Genomic DNA, 16,034 nt, shown 5'->3' on the forward strand with positions numbered 1-16,034 from the left:
CTGTGTCTCCTATTCTGGGTTTGGGTGGCCTCCTGCTTGGGTTTGTCCACAGCCCCCAGATGAGTAAGTCCGCCCCTGCTTCAAGGATGCGTACGTGACAAATTACGACGTGACGAAGGCGGAAGTGCCCCGACCGTATAAGGAGTAACGTTATAGACACCGCTGAGCAAATCTACTAGCAAGAAGGCCAGAAGGCGCGGTGCGGAACCTGCGGCCAGGTGAGATAATTGACTCCAACCGACTATTTATCAATTTACATCGTTTGAATTCCGACATTTGTTGACCTGTATTGCCTTTTACGTAACGGGACAGACGTGCAAGGTGACACGTTTTGCTAACTAACGTTAGCTTAATTAGTGATGCTGCAGTTTCACCTGTTAGCCTGATATGTTGCAGGAAACATATGCGACCGCGTTCGTCTGAAAATCCATATTGGTGATACAGTAGGGTCCAAAAGTTTGAGACCACTTCCTCATTCTTTTGGACCCTACTGTATACTGTCAGAATAACCGGCTTTTTGTTTTAATATGAAACTGATGTCTCCTGGTTTGCAAGTGTGACTGAGTGTGGAGGAGGATTCCTGTCCGAGAACATAAAATCTCCTTCTCAACAATAAAAACTAAGATGTGGTCAAACATCCAAAACTCTCCAGATGTGTCTGCAGAGGATTTTCTACCTTCTTTACAGAAGATGCCTTATAATGTGGAGTTATATAATGATGCAACCTCATGTAACCACTCCCAAAACGGTTTATTTCCAATTCATTTCCGCCCAGGGTTATTCCATCAGTTTTTAAGAAAAATAACTTATTGTTTTCGTTTTAGAAAAAACTTTTGGCTAATGCACATAAACAAACAAGCAGAGGAAATTCTGGGACTTTATCATTTGCACTTAATCTAGTTTTTCATAACACCAGGACTTCAAGGGTAGTGTGACTGACCTACAGGATGATAAAGAAAGAACAGGAAGAGAGACTGATGCAGGATTTTGAAGCCGATATATCTATGCTAGGGCTGCAACTAACGATTATTTTCATTGTTGATTAATCTGTCAAATATTTTCTTGATTAACCGATTAGTTGTTTGGTCCATAAAATATCAGAAAATGGTTAAATACGTCTGTTTCCTGAAGTGACGTCCGCAAATGTCTTATTTTGTCCCGACGATCAGTCCAAAACTCAAAGATATTCAGTTTACCGTCATAAAAAACTGAAGAAACCAGAAAATATTCACATTTCAGAAGCTGGAATCAGAGAATTTGGAGACTTTCTTTAAAAAAAAAATGACTCAACATAATTGATGGAAAAGTCGATGTTGCAGGCTTACAAAGATCAATCTGCAGATTATTTACTCGTACAACATCGTCACATTTATGCATTTTAATAATCAGTACATTTAAATTATTTAAGCAAAAAACAATTCTGCCTTTTTGTCTTTTACATTTGTATATTTCTGATTTCATATTTTTTCCCTTTTTTGTAAATAACTGTCGGGCTACTTTTCACAAACTTCTAACATTTTATCATTTAAATGATTTCTTTATTTTGTATAATTTTTTTAGGGCGTTTTTATACCTTTTTTTTCTTTTTTTTAAATTATGGTGACATTTAAGAGAGTTGACAGGAAACAAGGGGTTAGAGAGAGGCGGGGGGCGCGTAATTGAGCTGTGGAAGTTGCAGTTATGTGCCATGCGTCTCTACCAGCAGGCTACCGGGACACACGTATCATCTAAATGATTAATCATAACAATAACCTACATATGAATCACTAAGGAAAGTGATGGTGTAATGTAGCTCTTGTACTGGCGGCACTCTTTCTGCTGCCATGTAGCTAATATCATACTGGTTTATCTGCTGAGCTATATTTAGCAAAAACCCAGAGGAGAGTTTAGATGATGAAAGGAAGCATGACTGAGAGCTTCAGCTCTGGTATAAAGATGCATGTTCGATTTGTACTTTGCATTGAGGAAATACTCGTTTTCAGATTGTTTAATCAGTAATAGGCCTAGATAGTGAGTCCAATCAGAACAAACAGATTTCATACAATCATCAGAGGACGAGTCAACGGTTTCCTGGTTCAGCGTAATAAAGGTCGGTCGGGTGTGTTTAACTGGTTTTGGTGCATTTCTCAACGGTTGCCTCCCCTGCAGCGCTATAAGGAAGAATTCCCTTGAAGGAAGGGAAGTTGTGGGTCGTCAGTTTTAAACAAACATTTCCTTCTCAAGTTCACATGTGACAATCCTCCAACTGACATGTTTATAAAGGAAACAAGCTTAAAATGGCCAAAACAGAGTTATCTTTTGTCATGAGACGCGTAGGTCATGTTTTCTTCTTTTGTTGTGTAAGCATGTGTGTGTAAAGTAAAGGTCAAACCAGTTATTAGACGTCATTTGACATTTAGTATGGAGACAGTAGATAATCCCTTAATGGCAATGAGTGTAGAATTCATTGTTTTTAATCTTTTGGTCTGTAAAGTGTCCAGAACAAGTTACCAGACAAAGCGAGCAAATTTCATAATTTCAATGATTTATAACTGTATATTTATTTATTTAAATAAATAAAATAAATTAAAGGAGTAGGACTGAGTGATCATTTCATTGGCTACCAGTGGGATTTATTCAATTATAATATGAAATCATGTTATTGTTCATAAAAATGTGTTTTCCAAATTAATGATTGTAAGTAAAGTTTAATTACTCTTGATTTATTGGTTGGTCTACAAAATGTCAGAATATTTTGAGAAATGGCTAAAACTGCAACAATCAGCAGAAAATGAATCAGCAACTATTTTGATAATTGAATAATTGTCATTTATTTTAGTAAAAATGTAAAACATTTGCTGGTTGCAGCTTTTTTAAATATGATTTTGATGTTTTTCTGTGTTATAAATGATAGTAAACTGAATTTCTTTTGTATTTTTGACTATCAACAAGACATTTGAAAAAAATATTTCACAATTTTGTGACATTTGATATACAAAGCAATTAAACGATAATGAAAATAATGGTTTTTGTCTTTCCTGACCAACAGTCCTAAACATTAACAAATAAATGCATCAAACTGTCACAACGGAGAAGCTAGAACCTGACAACTTTTGGTATTTCTGCATTTAAAAAATCCTGTCGACTGCTCTTCAGTCACTTTATTAGAAAAATATTGTTAATATGTCGTGGCTGAGTGGGAGATATGGATAATATTTTATAATGTGATCATAATATTGGTTTATTTTGTGATGTAGTTGTGTTTTTTATAAAGGAAAGTCTGTTTTTGTCTAATTTAGCAAATTAAATATCAGACAAATGAATAATTCTTGGCAACAATCATATAAAAATCCAATATTGCTGTAAATCAGTGTTGTTTATTGATTTGCAATGTTGCAGACAGTGACTCAATACAGATGTTAATAGGAAAGATATCTTGGTGTAAACTCAATGAAACATACATAAACACACCCACACACTACTCATAACGTGTATAAAGTAAGTCCAGTTTGAGTTTTCACTTGAAGGAAGAACAGTCTGCCTGTTAAAGGAGGAAACACTTCTGACCTGGCAAAAACCCCTGAATACCAGCTCTGTTTAAAAATATGACTCACCCCCTCTCCCTCCCTCCCTCCCTCCCTCCCTCCCTCTCTGTCTGCGTCTCTCTCTCTCTCTCTGTCCCCTTTGGTCTTTTTCTGTCTTGCTTTCATCTCCTTCTGCATTCGCTTCCTTAATTTGCGGCACACAACCTCACAGTCTGGTTTATACTCTGTCTTCTTAGAACAGGACCAACAGCAGTGATGGATCGAGTGAGGTCTGTGTTCAACAGCGTGGTGAGTGTTTGTGTTTTCTAACTGGAATTTTTTTTTTTTTTTTTTTTATAGAAATAGAATAATTTGTCACCTGCATTTAGATTTTTTTACATGTTTTTATTATTTTTGTATACTTTACTTTATTGAACAATTTGAATAGAAAGCACAGTGTCTTGCTCCATTTTTCAGCACCTTAAATCAAAAACTTTTTTTTATAAATAACTTGACCTTTGTAACCACTCTGCCGCTCCTGCAGCTGTGGAATCATTAACATGTCGCTCTCCTCATTCTTTGTTTCTTTTGTTTCTCTCTCGTCCAGATTAAAAGCGAGCGCTACAGCAGGTTCACTCTGCAGCACGAGGAGGACGGAGAGAGGCACGTCGAGGTCAAACTGTCCGATGACGCAACAGATGACGCCACGGAGGTCGGCCAGGCGGGGGGCTCGCCCAGCTTCCGGCCGGCACCTCCGCGTCAGAGCCGTAGCTCCCTCTGCTACATGGCCATGGGAGTCCTGCTGATCTTTATCATCGGTATGATCTCTTAAGTTGGCTTTCTCTGTTTACTAAATACAAACATTTTCTCCAAGGCCAGTATGATAACTTCACATCACTTGTTTTGTCCAACTTAAAGTCCAAAACCAAAAGTTGACAATAAGAGCAGATTTTTACATTTGAGAAGCTGTTTTTTGGCATTTTTCCCTAAAAAATACTTATACGATGATTGATCTATTATGTAAAATTTGTTGTTTACTTCATCTATATGTTTGACCTTCACTGTTCAGTGTGATGATGATGATGATGATGATGATTTGAGTTTGATACTATAAGGCTGTTTTGACATTCAGTTGCTAAAGAGGGAAAGTCTTTCTTCTTCCTCTCTTCTTCTTTGGAAGCAATTGTGGTCTGGTGCACTTACACAAGTGTGATGTGCACATACACTGAGAATGAACAACAGCAGCAGCTTTAAACACTGTAATTGAATGTTTTTGTAGGGAAAAAAACAACATATCTGACACAAATTATTCAAAGCAGACTATATTTAAAATGACTTAAAACATGTCTGGAGGATGTCTTTTAATGAAAGGCAAACAGAAAAAAGTTCTAAAATTGTAGATTTTGAAAGGAAGGAAGGGAGTTGAAGCAGATGTAAAATCTTCTGTGAGTTTGTTTTAAATATGTGGTGCCTATAAACTGAATAATGTTTTATAAAACAACAGTAATATTTAAAATCAGATCTTTTGACACACAGGAAGCCAATGTGAAGATCTGACAACTGGAGTGATGTGTCTTTTGTTTTAGCGAGGTCACTGTTGGCAGAATTTCATCACTGTTATAAAACTTTTTTTTTAAAAAAAACCACTTCTGCTGTCTGCGCCGTGTCTCCAGGATACTTTATCGGTTACATCAGCCACCGTAAACCTCGGGTGGAGCCAGCGGAGTGCAGGACAGGGTTGGAAGGGGAAGAAAGCACACCAGTATATCCCGAACAAGCTCCAGTGGATGCCGCGCCAGCTCCGGAAGCGCAGCTGGACTGGAAGGACATCACTCAACTTCTCACGCAGAAACTCACCACTGAGACCTTCGACAGGACTCTGAGGTAAACTGTTCACCTGCACACAAGAGAGAACACGCCTCACCATGCGAACACTCCATAAGCCTAATAACAAACTCAATAATTTCCAGTAATATTAAGGGAAATATCCCAGTTAAAAGAATAAAAAATGGTCCTTCCAAAGTTAATGTTAAATTGACAGACTTTTACTGGCAGGATCAGCTTTCTGTGCAAAGAAAATGAATAACAAATATGTAGCTCAAGGAGAGGGATCAAGTAGAAACTTATTTTGTTTTTAAACTGATATTTTTGTATAACACTGTGAATCAGCAGGGATTACAAAGGAGACAGGAAGGTTACAAGTGTGAGTGTGCTTCTCCTCAAAGCTTAAAGGATAAAGCTGATGTTATTCTATATTTTTGTGATTATCGACAAATCCCATGAAAAAAAATCAACGTTAGTCCATCTCTCAATACTCTCTGACTTCTCTACTCTGTCTGTAGCACTCAGCTTCAAGCTTTGTTCCTACTGAATACAGAAGTTTATCTAGTTAAATATATATATTTTTTAATAATAATACATTCAATTTTGAAGCACCTTTCATGTAACTAGAATATTTAGACTCCAAATTCAGATTAAGGCGTTTATGATTTCAGGTCAAATTAGTGTTTTTATGCTCTGTGGGGAAAGGCAGTCACCAAACTGATCTGCAGAACCACAAAATCTATCTTCTGTCTGAAAACAGCGCTTTGTATCGCTGTGAAACCGGATCAGACTCATCATTTCTCATAATGTCATGACATTTATAATAAAGTACATTTTGTGTTCGTAAGAAGGCTTATGACTCATCTCGAGGCCTTTTCTTAAAAAAGGGGGTTGAAATGTGCATGAAAAAAGTCATTTCAGAAGACTGAAGGGAGACAAACATGGCATAGAAATTTAAATTTTGTTTCTCCGCAGGGACTTTGATCTACCCAGACGTTCAGCCGGTAGCTATGAAGATACGAGCCTGGCAAACCGCATGTTTGAGGAGTTCAAGAAACTTGAGATGGAGCCCTGGACCGACATCCACTTCGTTCAGCTGCAGATGCCAGACAGGTTGATATATTTTTTATTTTGTACATGATAAATTGTTTTATTTGAGAGATATTGGTAAGTTTGAAACAACTTTTTAGCTTTAACGTATCATTATGAAGTAAATGCTGATTGCACAGTGTAACGGCTGTAGAATAATGACACCGTTAGTGTTCAGATTGGTTCCCTATAAGCCTCACTTTCACTATGCAGTTCTGTCTGCTATCGGGTACGATCTCCTGGGAAAAGGAAGGATCAATTTACAGCACAAAGGAGGTGTGTCAACCACTGTGCAACCAAAAGTAGTTTTCCCTGGTAGCTTTATCTCATAATTGTTTTATTGCTACATGATAAATGTGGAATATTGCACAAGCAACACATTACTTACATGTGCGTAAGCTACATTTTAGTTGCATTGAGTATACCACCTGAATAATACCTTGTCTTTTGATTTCTAGAGGGCTTTCTTCCTGTTAGCTGCGGTAGCTAAAGGGAAGAAAGCCCTCTAGAAATCAGTTAGCTAAGCTAGCAGCCTTACAGCCATAGAGTACTGGATCAGTATCCAGTCAGGCTGATCTACCCGGTTCACTTTTCTCAACACAAACTAAAGAATTTCTATCAGCTTTCATGTCTCCATTATAGACTAAATTAATGAACAAACTCTCGCTTTCTCTCCTAATTTTTACTTCTAACGTTACTCCCTCCTCCACCCCGACACCAACCCCTGCTGCAAACTATGTTATTACTATTCAGTGCACATCATTACAATAGCTTTTGCTTGTTCCCAAATTCAATATAAAATTGTGACAATTCAATTCACCTCTTCAGTGAACATGTCTTTCTTTTCTTATTTCCAAAGTGGTGTTGATTTTATTTCTGTTGAAAACGGAAAGTAATCCGGTTGTCTTTGCGACAGCGATGCAGACAATAATACGACATGGAAACACTAGCGGAGGAAAGTCGAAAAGTTGTCTGTTTCCACTTTAAGACATGCTTAAAAACATGCTGGTTTCTTTAAAATGCCACAGTCGGGCATTAGGATGGTGCTATAATCCACTGACTGTAAATGTCTCTGGATCAATGTCAGCTGTGAAACAAAACAAACAAACCAACAGTGATATCCTGACAAGCTTTTGTCCTCTCATCGGCAGCAATCGCCCAAACCGTGTCCTTTTTGGTTCAGAGGTCTTCAAGCCTACGGGTTATCTTGCATACAGCGCTCCTGGGAAAGTTCAGGTGAGTAAAAAGATAAGTGTGTAAGATTTCATGGCATCAAGTATTCAGTTGGTTGCAATCTGCAACCTCACCACTAGATGTCACTAAATCATTCACACTTTTCCTTTAGTATAGTTGACACTTAAATAGCCAAAACTTGAAGGTGTCTGCCTCTTGTTTAAATGTACTCATCACTTACCTAACTTTTATGTATGTGTTTAGGGAAAGCTGGTGTATGGCAACTATGGTCGACAGAAGGATCTGGATGTTCTGCAGAAGAAGAACGTTGAGCTGAAAGACTGCGTGTTGCTGCTCCGAGCTGGAAATATCAGTTTTGCAGAGCAGGTATCCGTGTGTGTGTGTGTGTGTGTGTGTGTTTGATTTGACACCTTGGTATGCCTCGTATCACTCAACTAGAAACTTGTTTTAATGTTTGTGATCATGTTTCTTCAGGTAAATAACGCTGCAGCGAAGGGGGCCTCTGCTGTTCTAATCTACCCCGACCCTCAAGAGTACACGTATACAGCCGACACAGAACTCTACGGACATGTAAGTTTGCACACACAGCCTGTTGGGTTCACAGCAAGTCAATTAACCAGTTAGCCAGAGCCAGAATATAGAATTGCATTGCTTTGTTTTTCTTTTTTCTCCCTAATTTCTTGATATTTTGTTTGTTTCCCCCCTTCAGGTCCACCTGGGTTCAGGCGACCCCTACACCCCTGGATTCCCCTCCTTCAACCACACGCAGTTCCCCCCAACTAAGTCATCCGGTCTCCCCACAATCCCAGCCCAGACTATCACCGCCAACATGGCTTCAACTCTTCTACGGTAAGAAAATGCTTCACACACGGGGTCACAGTGTAACTCTTAGTGTAAAATGTATTTGGATGCCACTCATATATACTACTATAAATGTACAGCCATGGTGCTAGAAGTCACTTTGGATAAGGGCATCAACTCAAAAGCATATGTTTATTAGATATTTCAGTAGAATTTTCTTGGAAAATTAGACTTGAAGGTAGACTTTAGAGTGATATTACAGCATATATTTGTACATAAACTCTATATATCTCTATATATTGGTTTTGCAAAGGTTTGTCTTTATGATATCTTCCAAAGACTCAGTTTATATGATGTGATGTTTTACATAAAGTGGCTATAATCAATATTTTTTTTATATATAACAGTGTATTAAACGATGATGTGTAATGTCAGAAGCATTGTTCGTAGTGATGAACCTACAGAGAATTAGTAGGCAGCTGTTTTCAGTGACAAACTCACTGTACACTACCAGCTCAGCAGCAAACAAGAGCAAAAACAGAGCTAAAAGAGAGTGAATATTGGACTTACACTCACCAGGTGGACAGAAACACGACTTCAAACGAATGATGACGTTGCTCCATAACTGCTGGATGTGGAAATAAGCGACTGTTTACTGCAACATACCCAAACATCCTGACATAACTCTAACCACTTCAAGTGGCCAAAGAAATAGCTGAAGCAGGTTTAACTAATTCTGTAAACGGATGACTGGGAAACAGGCCACAGCTGTAAACCTTATGTAAGTTCTAGTGTTATTTCACCCAATTCCTCGCCTGCCTCTCCGCACCCTCTTCCAGGAAAATCGGTGGCCCCGAAGCAGATGCAAGCAGCGGCTTTAAAGGTGGCATCAGGTCACTGTCTTACAGCCTGGGAGGCAGCGAGAACGTCACAGTCGAGGTGAACAACGTGCTGGTCAACAGGGAGATCCACAACGTGTTTGGAGTCATCAAAGGATTCACAGATCCTGGTAGGACTAATTAATATGAACCATTTTCCCTTCAATAATTCAGAATGGTGTTTTTTTTGTTGTTGTTGTTGCATTGTCCATCTAAGATATCTTGTACTAACACGTGTTTTGTGTCTGTGTATGAATCTGCAGATCGCTACGTTGTACTGGGAGCCCAGAGAGACGCCTGGGGTAAAGGTTACGCCAAAGCCACTGTTGGCACCTCCATTCTGATGGAGCTGGCCAGGGCTATTCATGAGATGGTGAAGAAAGGTAACAAATGTAGTACTTTGCATACAGTATAATCACTATCCTAGAAAACATGTATCCCTTAAATGACCACTTCAGGAACACAGCTCTGAGTTCGTAGATCAGGGAGGATGTAAGGCTCTCTTCTTGGTTGGTTTTTTTCTGTATAATTTGAACACTGCAGAGAGGAAGGTGTTTACAGTTACAGTCCCACATATTGTGATTTGTAATAAATCTCCAAACATTCACTGATGAGCTTTAATAACCAGATTTAACTCCTATGAAATTCTCGTATTGCAGTCATACTTGCACAGTAGTATTTGTTCAACTGTATGTTGTAGACTCCCAGTTACTATAAATGTGCAATGTGTGTTTCTTTGCTATTGTTGGTGTATCACTGATAATGCACCATGTGTGTATCCTTTTTTCTTTAGATGGATTCAGGCCCAGGAGAAGCCTGGTGTTTGCAAGCTGGAGTGCTGGAGAGTATGGAAGTGTTGGCGCCACCGAGTGGTTGGAGGTGAGAGCCAAGTAGCTTTTTTTTTTTTTTCAAGGATCTTAAGGAAAATACATGTTTTCTGTTCTGCAAATGTTCTCTCTTATGTCTGCGTTTGTTTTTAGGGTTATATGTCCTCTATTGACAAAAATGTTTTGACCTACATAAGCCTGGATGGAGCGGTCATGGGTATGTACAGTACACACAGTACATCATACATGCATCACACAGCACAGACGCACATATTTCTGTACACAAATATTCAAGGTTGTTGCTGACTTGAGTATATTTTCTCACAAGGTCGTGGGAGCTTAATAGCCTCAGCAAGTCCGCTGCTTTACAGCCTCCTCGGGAGCACAATCAAAGAGGTAACAACAACAAAACATCTCAGATTATAATCTAGTCCTGATTGTATCAGTTGAGTTTGTATTTAGTGCAATTTCACTTTACTGCACAGGTGAAAAATCCTCTTGGTTCTGGTGCTGTGTACGATATGGTGGGGAAAAGCAACTGGGAGGCCAACGTGTAAGTATTAAACCAGCCTATACAGACGGTCTTTCAAGAATTTTCAGTGTCAGTTAAAGTAAACCTAAAACTACATAAATCTAAGGCTGGATATCATTGGAAAAATTCTTCTAGTGCTGATATGAAACCTGAGTTTCAATAATGACAAGGTGCAAGTTCTTAAATGTTACATTTTCTCTCTTCTGTTTGTTGTAGAAAGAAGGAGTTGTTAGACTTTCTTGCCAATAGCTGTGTACGATAATTTTACTCTGTCATGTGTGCAGACTGAGACCGATGTCGGTGGACGACCCTGCTTATCCGTTCTTGGCCTTCTCCGGGATTCCCTCCATCTCTTTCCACTTCATCTCTCCCAATGTGAGTCTTCATTCAAAACAGAAGGGACACTGATGTTACCTGTACAGTGTTACCCACAATAAGTAAAAATGAGAATGTTTACATGTACACAACTCTACTGTTGGAGAAAAGTTTCAATGATTTTAAATGAACAAAATATCTTCAAATAAGTCAGCTGTCTCTTTTAATCTCTCTATCTATCTAAGGGATGAGTTAATAATAAGATAAAATTACATTAACTTGCACAGACATTTCGGTTAACTTGTGTATCCTTGTATTGAAATTGCATATGTGTGTGTGTGTTATGTCTGAAGACTGAAAGCTACGCCTACTATGGTACCAACCTGGACAACATGGATCATCTCAATTATCAAACCAACCAGCGCACCGGTGAAATGACCGCTGTCGCTGCACAGTTTGCCGGTCAGATGGCTCTGCGACTGGTTCATGACCACCTGCTCAACCTGGACGTGAGCAGATACACCAAACTGATCACCAAGGACGTGTCCCTGATCCGCAAACGCATTATTCAGCTCACTCAGGTCCGTCTCTCCGCATCTTTCTTACACGTCTTGCACTCCAGTTTTTGACTGAACTTCTTTTAAGTGTGCTATGAATTTTATAGCTGCAGTGTATGGACCAGAATATTTTGTGACTTGCTGATGTTAATTTGACTTTTTGTCCTGTAGTCTGGTCAGCTGAAGGGTGTGGATTCCAACTGGCTAAGCCGTGCACGTGGCTCCTTCCAACGAGCCGCTACCAGCATCAGCAACGCCATCGTCAACACTGACATAAATGACCAGGAGGCCTGTCGCATCCTCAACGACAGGATCATGACAGTAAGAGTAATAAGTATAATAATAATAGTAGTTATTAATAATTTATAAAACGACTCCATGGTAGCGCCGTCACCACCTCGGGGACACATGAGTTGGTGTTGGATGTTTAATGGTTATAATTTTTATCGTCCTAGGTCGAGCACACCCTCCTCTCTCCGTACGTGTCCCCCATCGACACTCCCTTCCGTCACCTCGTGCTGGGCCGCGGCTCCCACACTTTGGCGTCCATCACCGAGGCCACCGACATGGAGCAGCTCCGCATCCAGCTGGCCCTGGCCACCTGGAACCTGCAGGATTGCGCCAACGCCATGGTCGGAAACATCTGGGAACTCGACAACGAAATCTAAAGCGGAGAGAGTCGCGAGCGTGTGTGCGTGCGTGCGTGTGCGTGGTTGTGAAATTGAGCAAATGTGAGTAACGAGACACAGGTGGTTGTTCAAAGCAAGCGAACACACAATAGAGCGAAAGAAAAATAAAAAACCGAAGCAGAGGGCGGAGCTCCAATATCAGCACTTAAGCACAAGCTGTCAATCAGAGGTCAAAGCCCCACGCTTTATATACAGGTTTATATTCCGTTATTTTGGGGGGATCTGACTGAACCTGAATCCCACAAAACACCAGGAGGAGAAGCAACAATATTGAACTTGAAGCTAAAACACGTTAAAAAAAACAACAACTGTGAAACGGCACCAAATACTCGGAAGAAACTAAACGACAAATCTGCCTCCTCCTCCTCCTCCTGGCTGCACCCCAGAAATGTTGAACCAGTCGAAGCCTTTGCTGTGACCTCTCGCCATCAAAACGCTGAAGACCTTATTTATACTTAAGTTTTTTTATCAGTGGCAGTGCCCACTATAAATATATATCGTTTGTCTTTTTATACGACGTTATCGGAAGCAGTGCCTTCCATAATTATGACGGTTATACTGTCTAATCCTACGGCAGCATCTGCTACACATATTAACTCCTCAACTGTTGCTGACAAAATGGAGCCCGTGATGAAGTTTAAATTTATTCTATTTCAAGTAACGCTTTATTTTACAGGTCTCTTAATTTTGTACTAATTTCCTGGAATTTTACAGAGAAATTTGCAGGTATTTAACACTTAATTTTAAGGACATTTTACAATTGTACAAATTATTTTAAAAAATGGGAAAAAAGTGTTAAGATGGTTAAACGGCATGTACCCACTGAATATATTTAGATTCAAATGTAGTTCTTAATTTTAATAATAACAAAAATAGATTAGATTCTTAACAGTAGTTTAATAGAAAGAAAAAACTTAGTTTTCAGTGCGTAGTTTTGTGTCAGTGATGTATTAGCATATTAGGTAGTTTGTTTAAAAAAAGACAAAACAACTTAAACTTTTTTCTATTGCTTTTCTAATAATTTGTACCAAATTACACCACCCTTTCTGTAAAATTTCCTAAAAATTAACAGTTTAATACCTGCAAATTACTCAGAAATTGTCTTGTAAATGTGTATAAAATCATAGGACCTGTAAAACAAGGCGTTAAATTCCCTCTGCTCTTCATGTCATGCCTTCATGAGATCTTAACTGAAGCAGCTACACAAAGAAAAAAAAATTACTCCGGTGGGGCTTCACGCCGCCATAAAATGTTTGTTTTTAAAAAAAAATTGAAAGGGAGAAATGAAGAGTTTTTCCTGATTTGACGTCAGGAACTATTTTGATTCGTCTGTCAAAAACCAGACTAGGAGCAGAGTGACATCAGGCAAGAAGATGTTATTTACACACCACAAGCCTAGAAATAAATTAATTGTGTAACAGGGGGAAAAATAAGTTTAAAAAAATGAATGCACAAACAAATAACACATTATAAACCCCCCCCTTTATCACAATGAATTGGTTACATAATTTGCAAGAAAGCCATTTATGTTGCACAGTCTACTTTTGGAGCACTTAATGATACAGATAAGTTATCGGGAGCAGTGCCTTCCATAATTAAAACTCATTATCGGGAGCAGTGTCTTCCATAATGACAAGCAGTGATGGTAGTTTTTGCCTACCAACGTGTGTGTGTGTTTGTGTGTGTTTTATGTGTGTATTTATCGGGAGCAGTGTCTCTCATATTTCACTTGAAAGGTGGAACAACTTATCGGGGACAGTGTTTCCCAGAGTTTTATACTTGATTATATTTATTTGTTTTCTCTTTATTTTTGGATTATATATTTGTGTGTGTGTGTGTGTGTGTGTGTTTAGGCACAGTCCTTCTGACCTCCAGAGTGTGTGCGTGTGCTTCTGATTTTTTTCCTTTTTTTTTGCCTTGAGCTAAAATTTCTGTTTCGCGCTGTAGTTTTCACACGACAGACTCATTTTTAATTTTGTCCTCGACACTCGGGACTGTGTAAATGCACTGTACTCATTATAATTAGCTGCAAACCCGGTTTGTCTGTCTAGTTATAGAAACAAGAGATTTCAAGGTAGGTAGCTAGGTAGCAGGTAGCTTTTTTTGCGTCGGTGGCTTCATCAGTTTCACAGATCATGTACTACATACATATGAATTCACTCCTGTTGCTTCCCTGATCACAGACCACATGTGTTACCATAACATATGTCACTGTATGCATGTTACTCTACTGCTTTACAGGTGTAGCTCAACGATCTTACTATACGGATTAGAAAAGATTCAAATATTTCGATTGTAGGGTTTGACAGATGTGTCCGTTTTTGTTTTTAGATGCAGAATAATATTTTTGTATCTAAGCTACTATATTATCTGATATATCTTTCTTCCCATAAAAGTTAGTGTTTTTCCCCTAAATTGTATGGATCTGGATGCAAAACGCTAGCTCATGTTTCAATTGAAGCTCTTATTATGAATCCCATATAACCATATTAAAATTCTTTTATTTCAACATCTACTGTAGAGTCAATAAAATGTCAGTTCATCATTATTCAGATTATTGGATGTTTGAACACGTTTGGTTGTTTCCTTAGCAGGTTGGTTCTGTTGAGTTTGTTACATCTCGGTTTCAGTTTTTCTGTTTTTCTTCCATCTGTTCAAAGAATTAAAACCGACTGAATCATCACTTTAAAAAAAGAAAAAAAAAAAAAACATACTGCAATTGTTTCAAAACCTGCTCAGTTTTCTGTAATTGAAAAGTTATAGAGATTATGTTTCTGTGATTTCCATGTTCAACAGAAAGACTAATAAACCCTCTGGTTTAGCATCCATTCATGTTTTGTTGTGATTTACAGTTCATCATATTTGATTCCTACTGTTTGCATCATTTTGTTTTTTTTTTTTTTTTTAAATGTCCAGAAAACAGGAAAGTTAATGAGAATCTAATTGGGAACCAGTAGGATCTCCAATGTTTCATCAGAGCCAGTTCATTTAAGCAACATATATATTTGTATACTTATGGTGGTGATTTAAAAGCACCATTTGCACCCAGTTATACCATTCACCATGTAAAAACAAACAAAATAGTTCAAGAGTCATACTGGGCTCAGTCATCTTAAAACCAGTATGTCAAACAATCCTTTCTCAGAAATATCCAAAACACATATTGATTATCTATCTATCTATAAACACATTGATTATCTATTACTATTTATCACAATTTTGAGGTCTTGTCATCAGTAGGTAAATAGAGAGAAATGGCCCAAGAAGTTTTCAATCAGTTCAATGTGTTGATGCTTTGCAGCTAAAAATATCTAGTACAGCATTTCTAATTTAATTATCTGAATTACATGTTATACATTAAATACATAAAAAAAAATAAGAAATTAATATTAAAATGAGGCCTATATAAAAAGTTTAAAATAATGTAACATTTAAAACAACATTGTATGACACCTGGTCTGTATTGGGCCAGTGGTTCTCAAATTTTTTCACGTCAAGGACCCCTAAACTGACACAAACTAGACCACGGATCCCAATCTGATTAGACCAGGACCCCCATCTGATTAGACCAGGAGCCCCATCTGATGAGACTTTTGCTTTTAGATGTTTTATTACAGAAAGTACGTGAAACCAAAACAGTCGCACATGCTGTCATAGATGGATTTATAATGAAAATAAATAATCCTCCCTTTTTGCTGGGGTCCCCCTGAAACCCTCTCAAGGACTCCTTAGAGTCCATGGACCCCACTTTGAAAAAAAACCTTTATTTTGAAGCCTGAACCTCCAAACAGGAAGTGCCATTATTTTGATAGTTCCAGCTCAGCA

The 16,034-nt window shown here is 38.4% G+C and overlaps 1 protein-coding gene across 3 annotated transcripts; it reads left to right on the forward strand.

The window, feature by feature from the left end:
* The first annotated feature begins 69 nt into the window (after positions 1-69).
* tfr1b (transferrin receptor 1b) lies at positions 70-15,037 on the forward strand. 3 transcript variants are annotated; one of them, XM_067578473.1, is made up of 19 exons: positions 70-218; positions 3,761-3,812; positions 4,111-4,321; positions 5,177-5,387; positions 6,303-6,440; positions 7,568-7,652; positions 7,854-7,976; positions 8,085-8,180; positions 8,320-8,459; positions 9,251-9,420; positions 9,553-9,672; positions 10,083-10,168; positions 10,270-10,333; positions 10,445-10,512; positions 10,602-10,669; positions 10,933-11,023; positions 11,317-11,544; positions 11,692-11,841; positions 11,976-15,037. In XM_067578473.1, the coding sequence occupies exons 2-19, from the start codon at positions 3,780-3,782 to the stop codon at positions 12,186-12,188; spliced, it is 2,295 nt and encodes a 764-aa protein (XP_067434574.1). In that variant the 5' UTR covers positions 70-218; positions 3,761-3,779; the 3' UTR covers positions 12,189-15,037. The 3 variants fall into 3 exon arrangements, with proteins under 3 accessions (XP_067434574.1, XP_067434576.1, XP_067434575.1); XM_067578475.1 differs by having other exon boundaries at positions 3,766-3,812; XM_067578474.1 differs by lacking the exon at positions 70-218 and having other exon boundaries at positions 3,666-3,812.
* Positions 15,038-16,034: the final 997 nt, after the last annotated feature.

The sequence above is a fragment of the Thunnus thynnus genome, chromosome 21, assembly GCF_963924715.1.
Source record: "Thunnus thynnus chromosome 21, fThuThy2.1, whole genome shotgun sequence".
NCBI lineage: Eukaryota > Metazoa > Chordata > Actinopteri > Scombriformes > Scombridae > Thunnus > Thunnus thynnus.

Coding starts and splice junctions, on each gene's coding strand:
- tfr1b (XM_067578473.1), top strand. CDS start 3,780: ATGGATCGAGTGAGGTCTGTGTTCAACAGCGTG. Junction 4,322..5,176: donor CCTGCTGATCTTTATCATCG/GTATGATCTCTT, acceptor CCGTGTCTCCAG/GATACTTTATCGGTTACATC. Junction 6,441..7,567: donor CAGCTGCAGATGCCAGACAG/GTTGATATATTT, acceptor TCTCATCGGCAG/CAATCGCCCAAACCGTGTCC.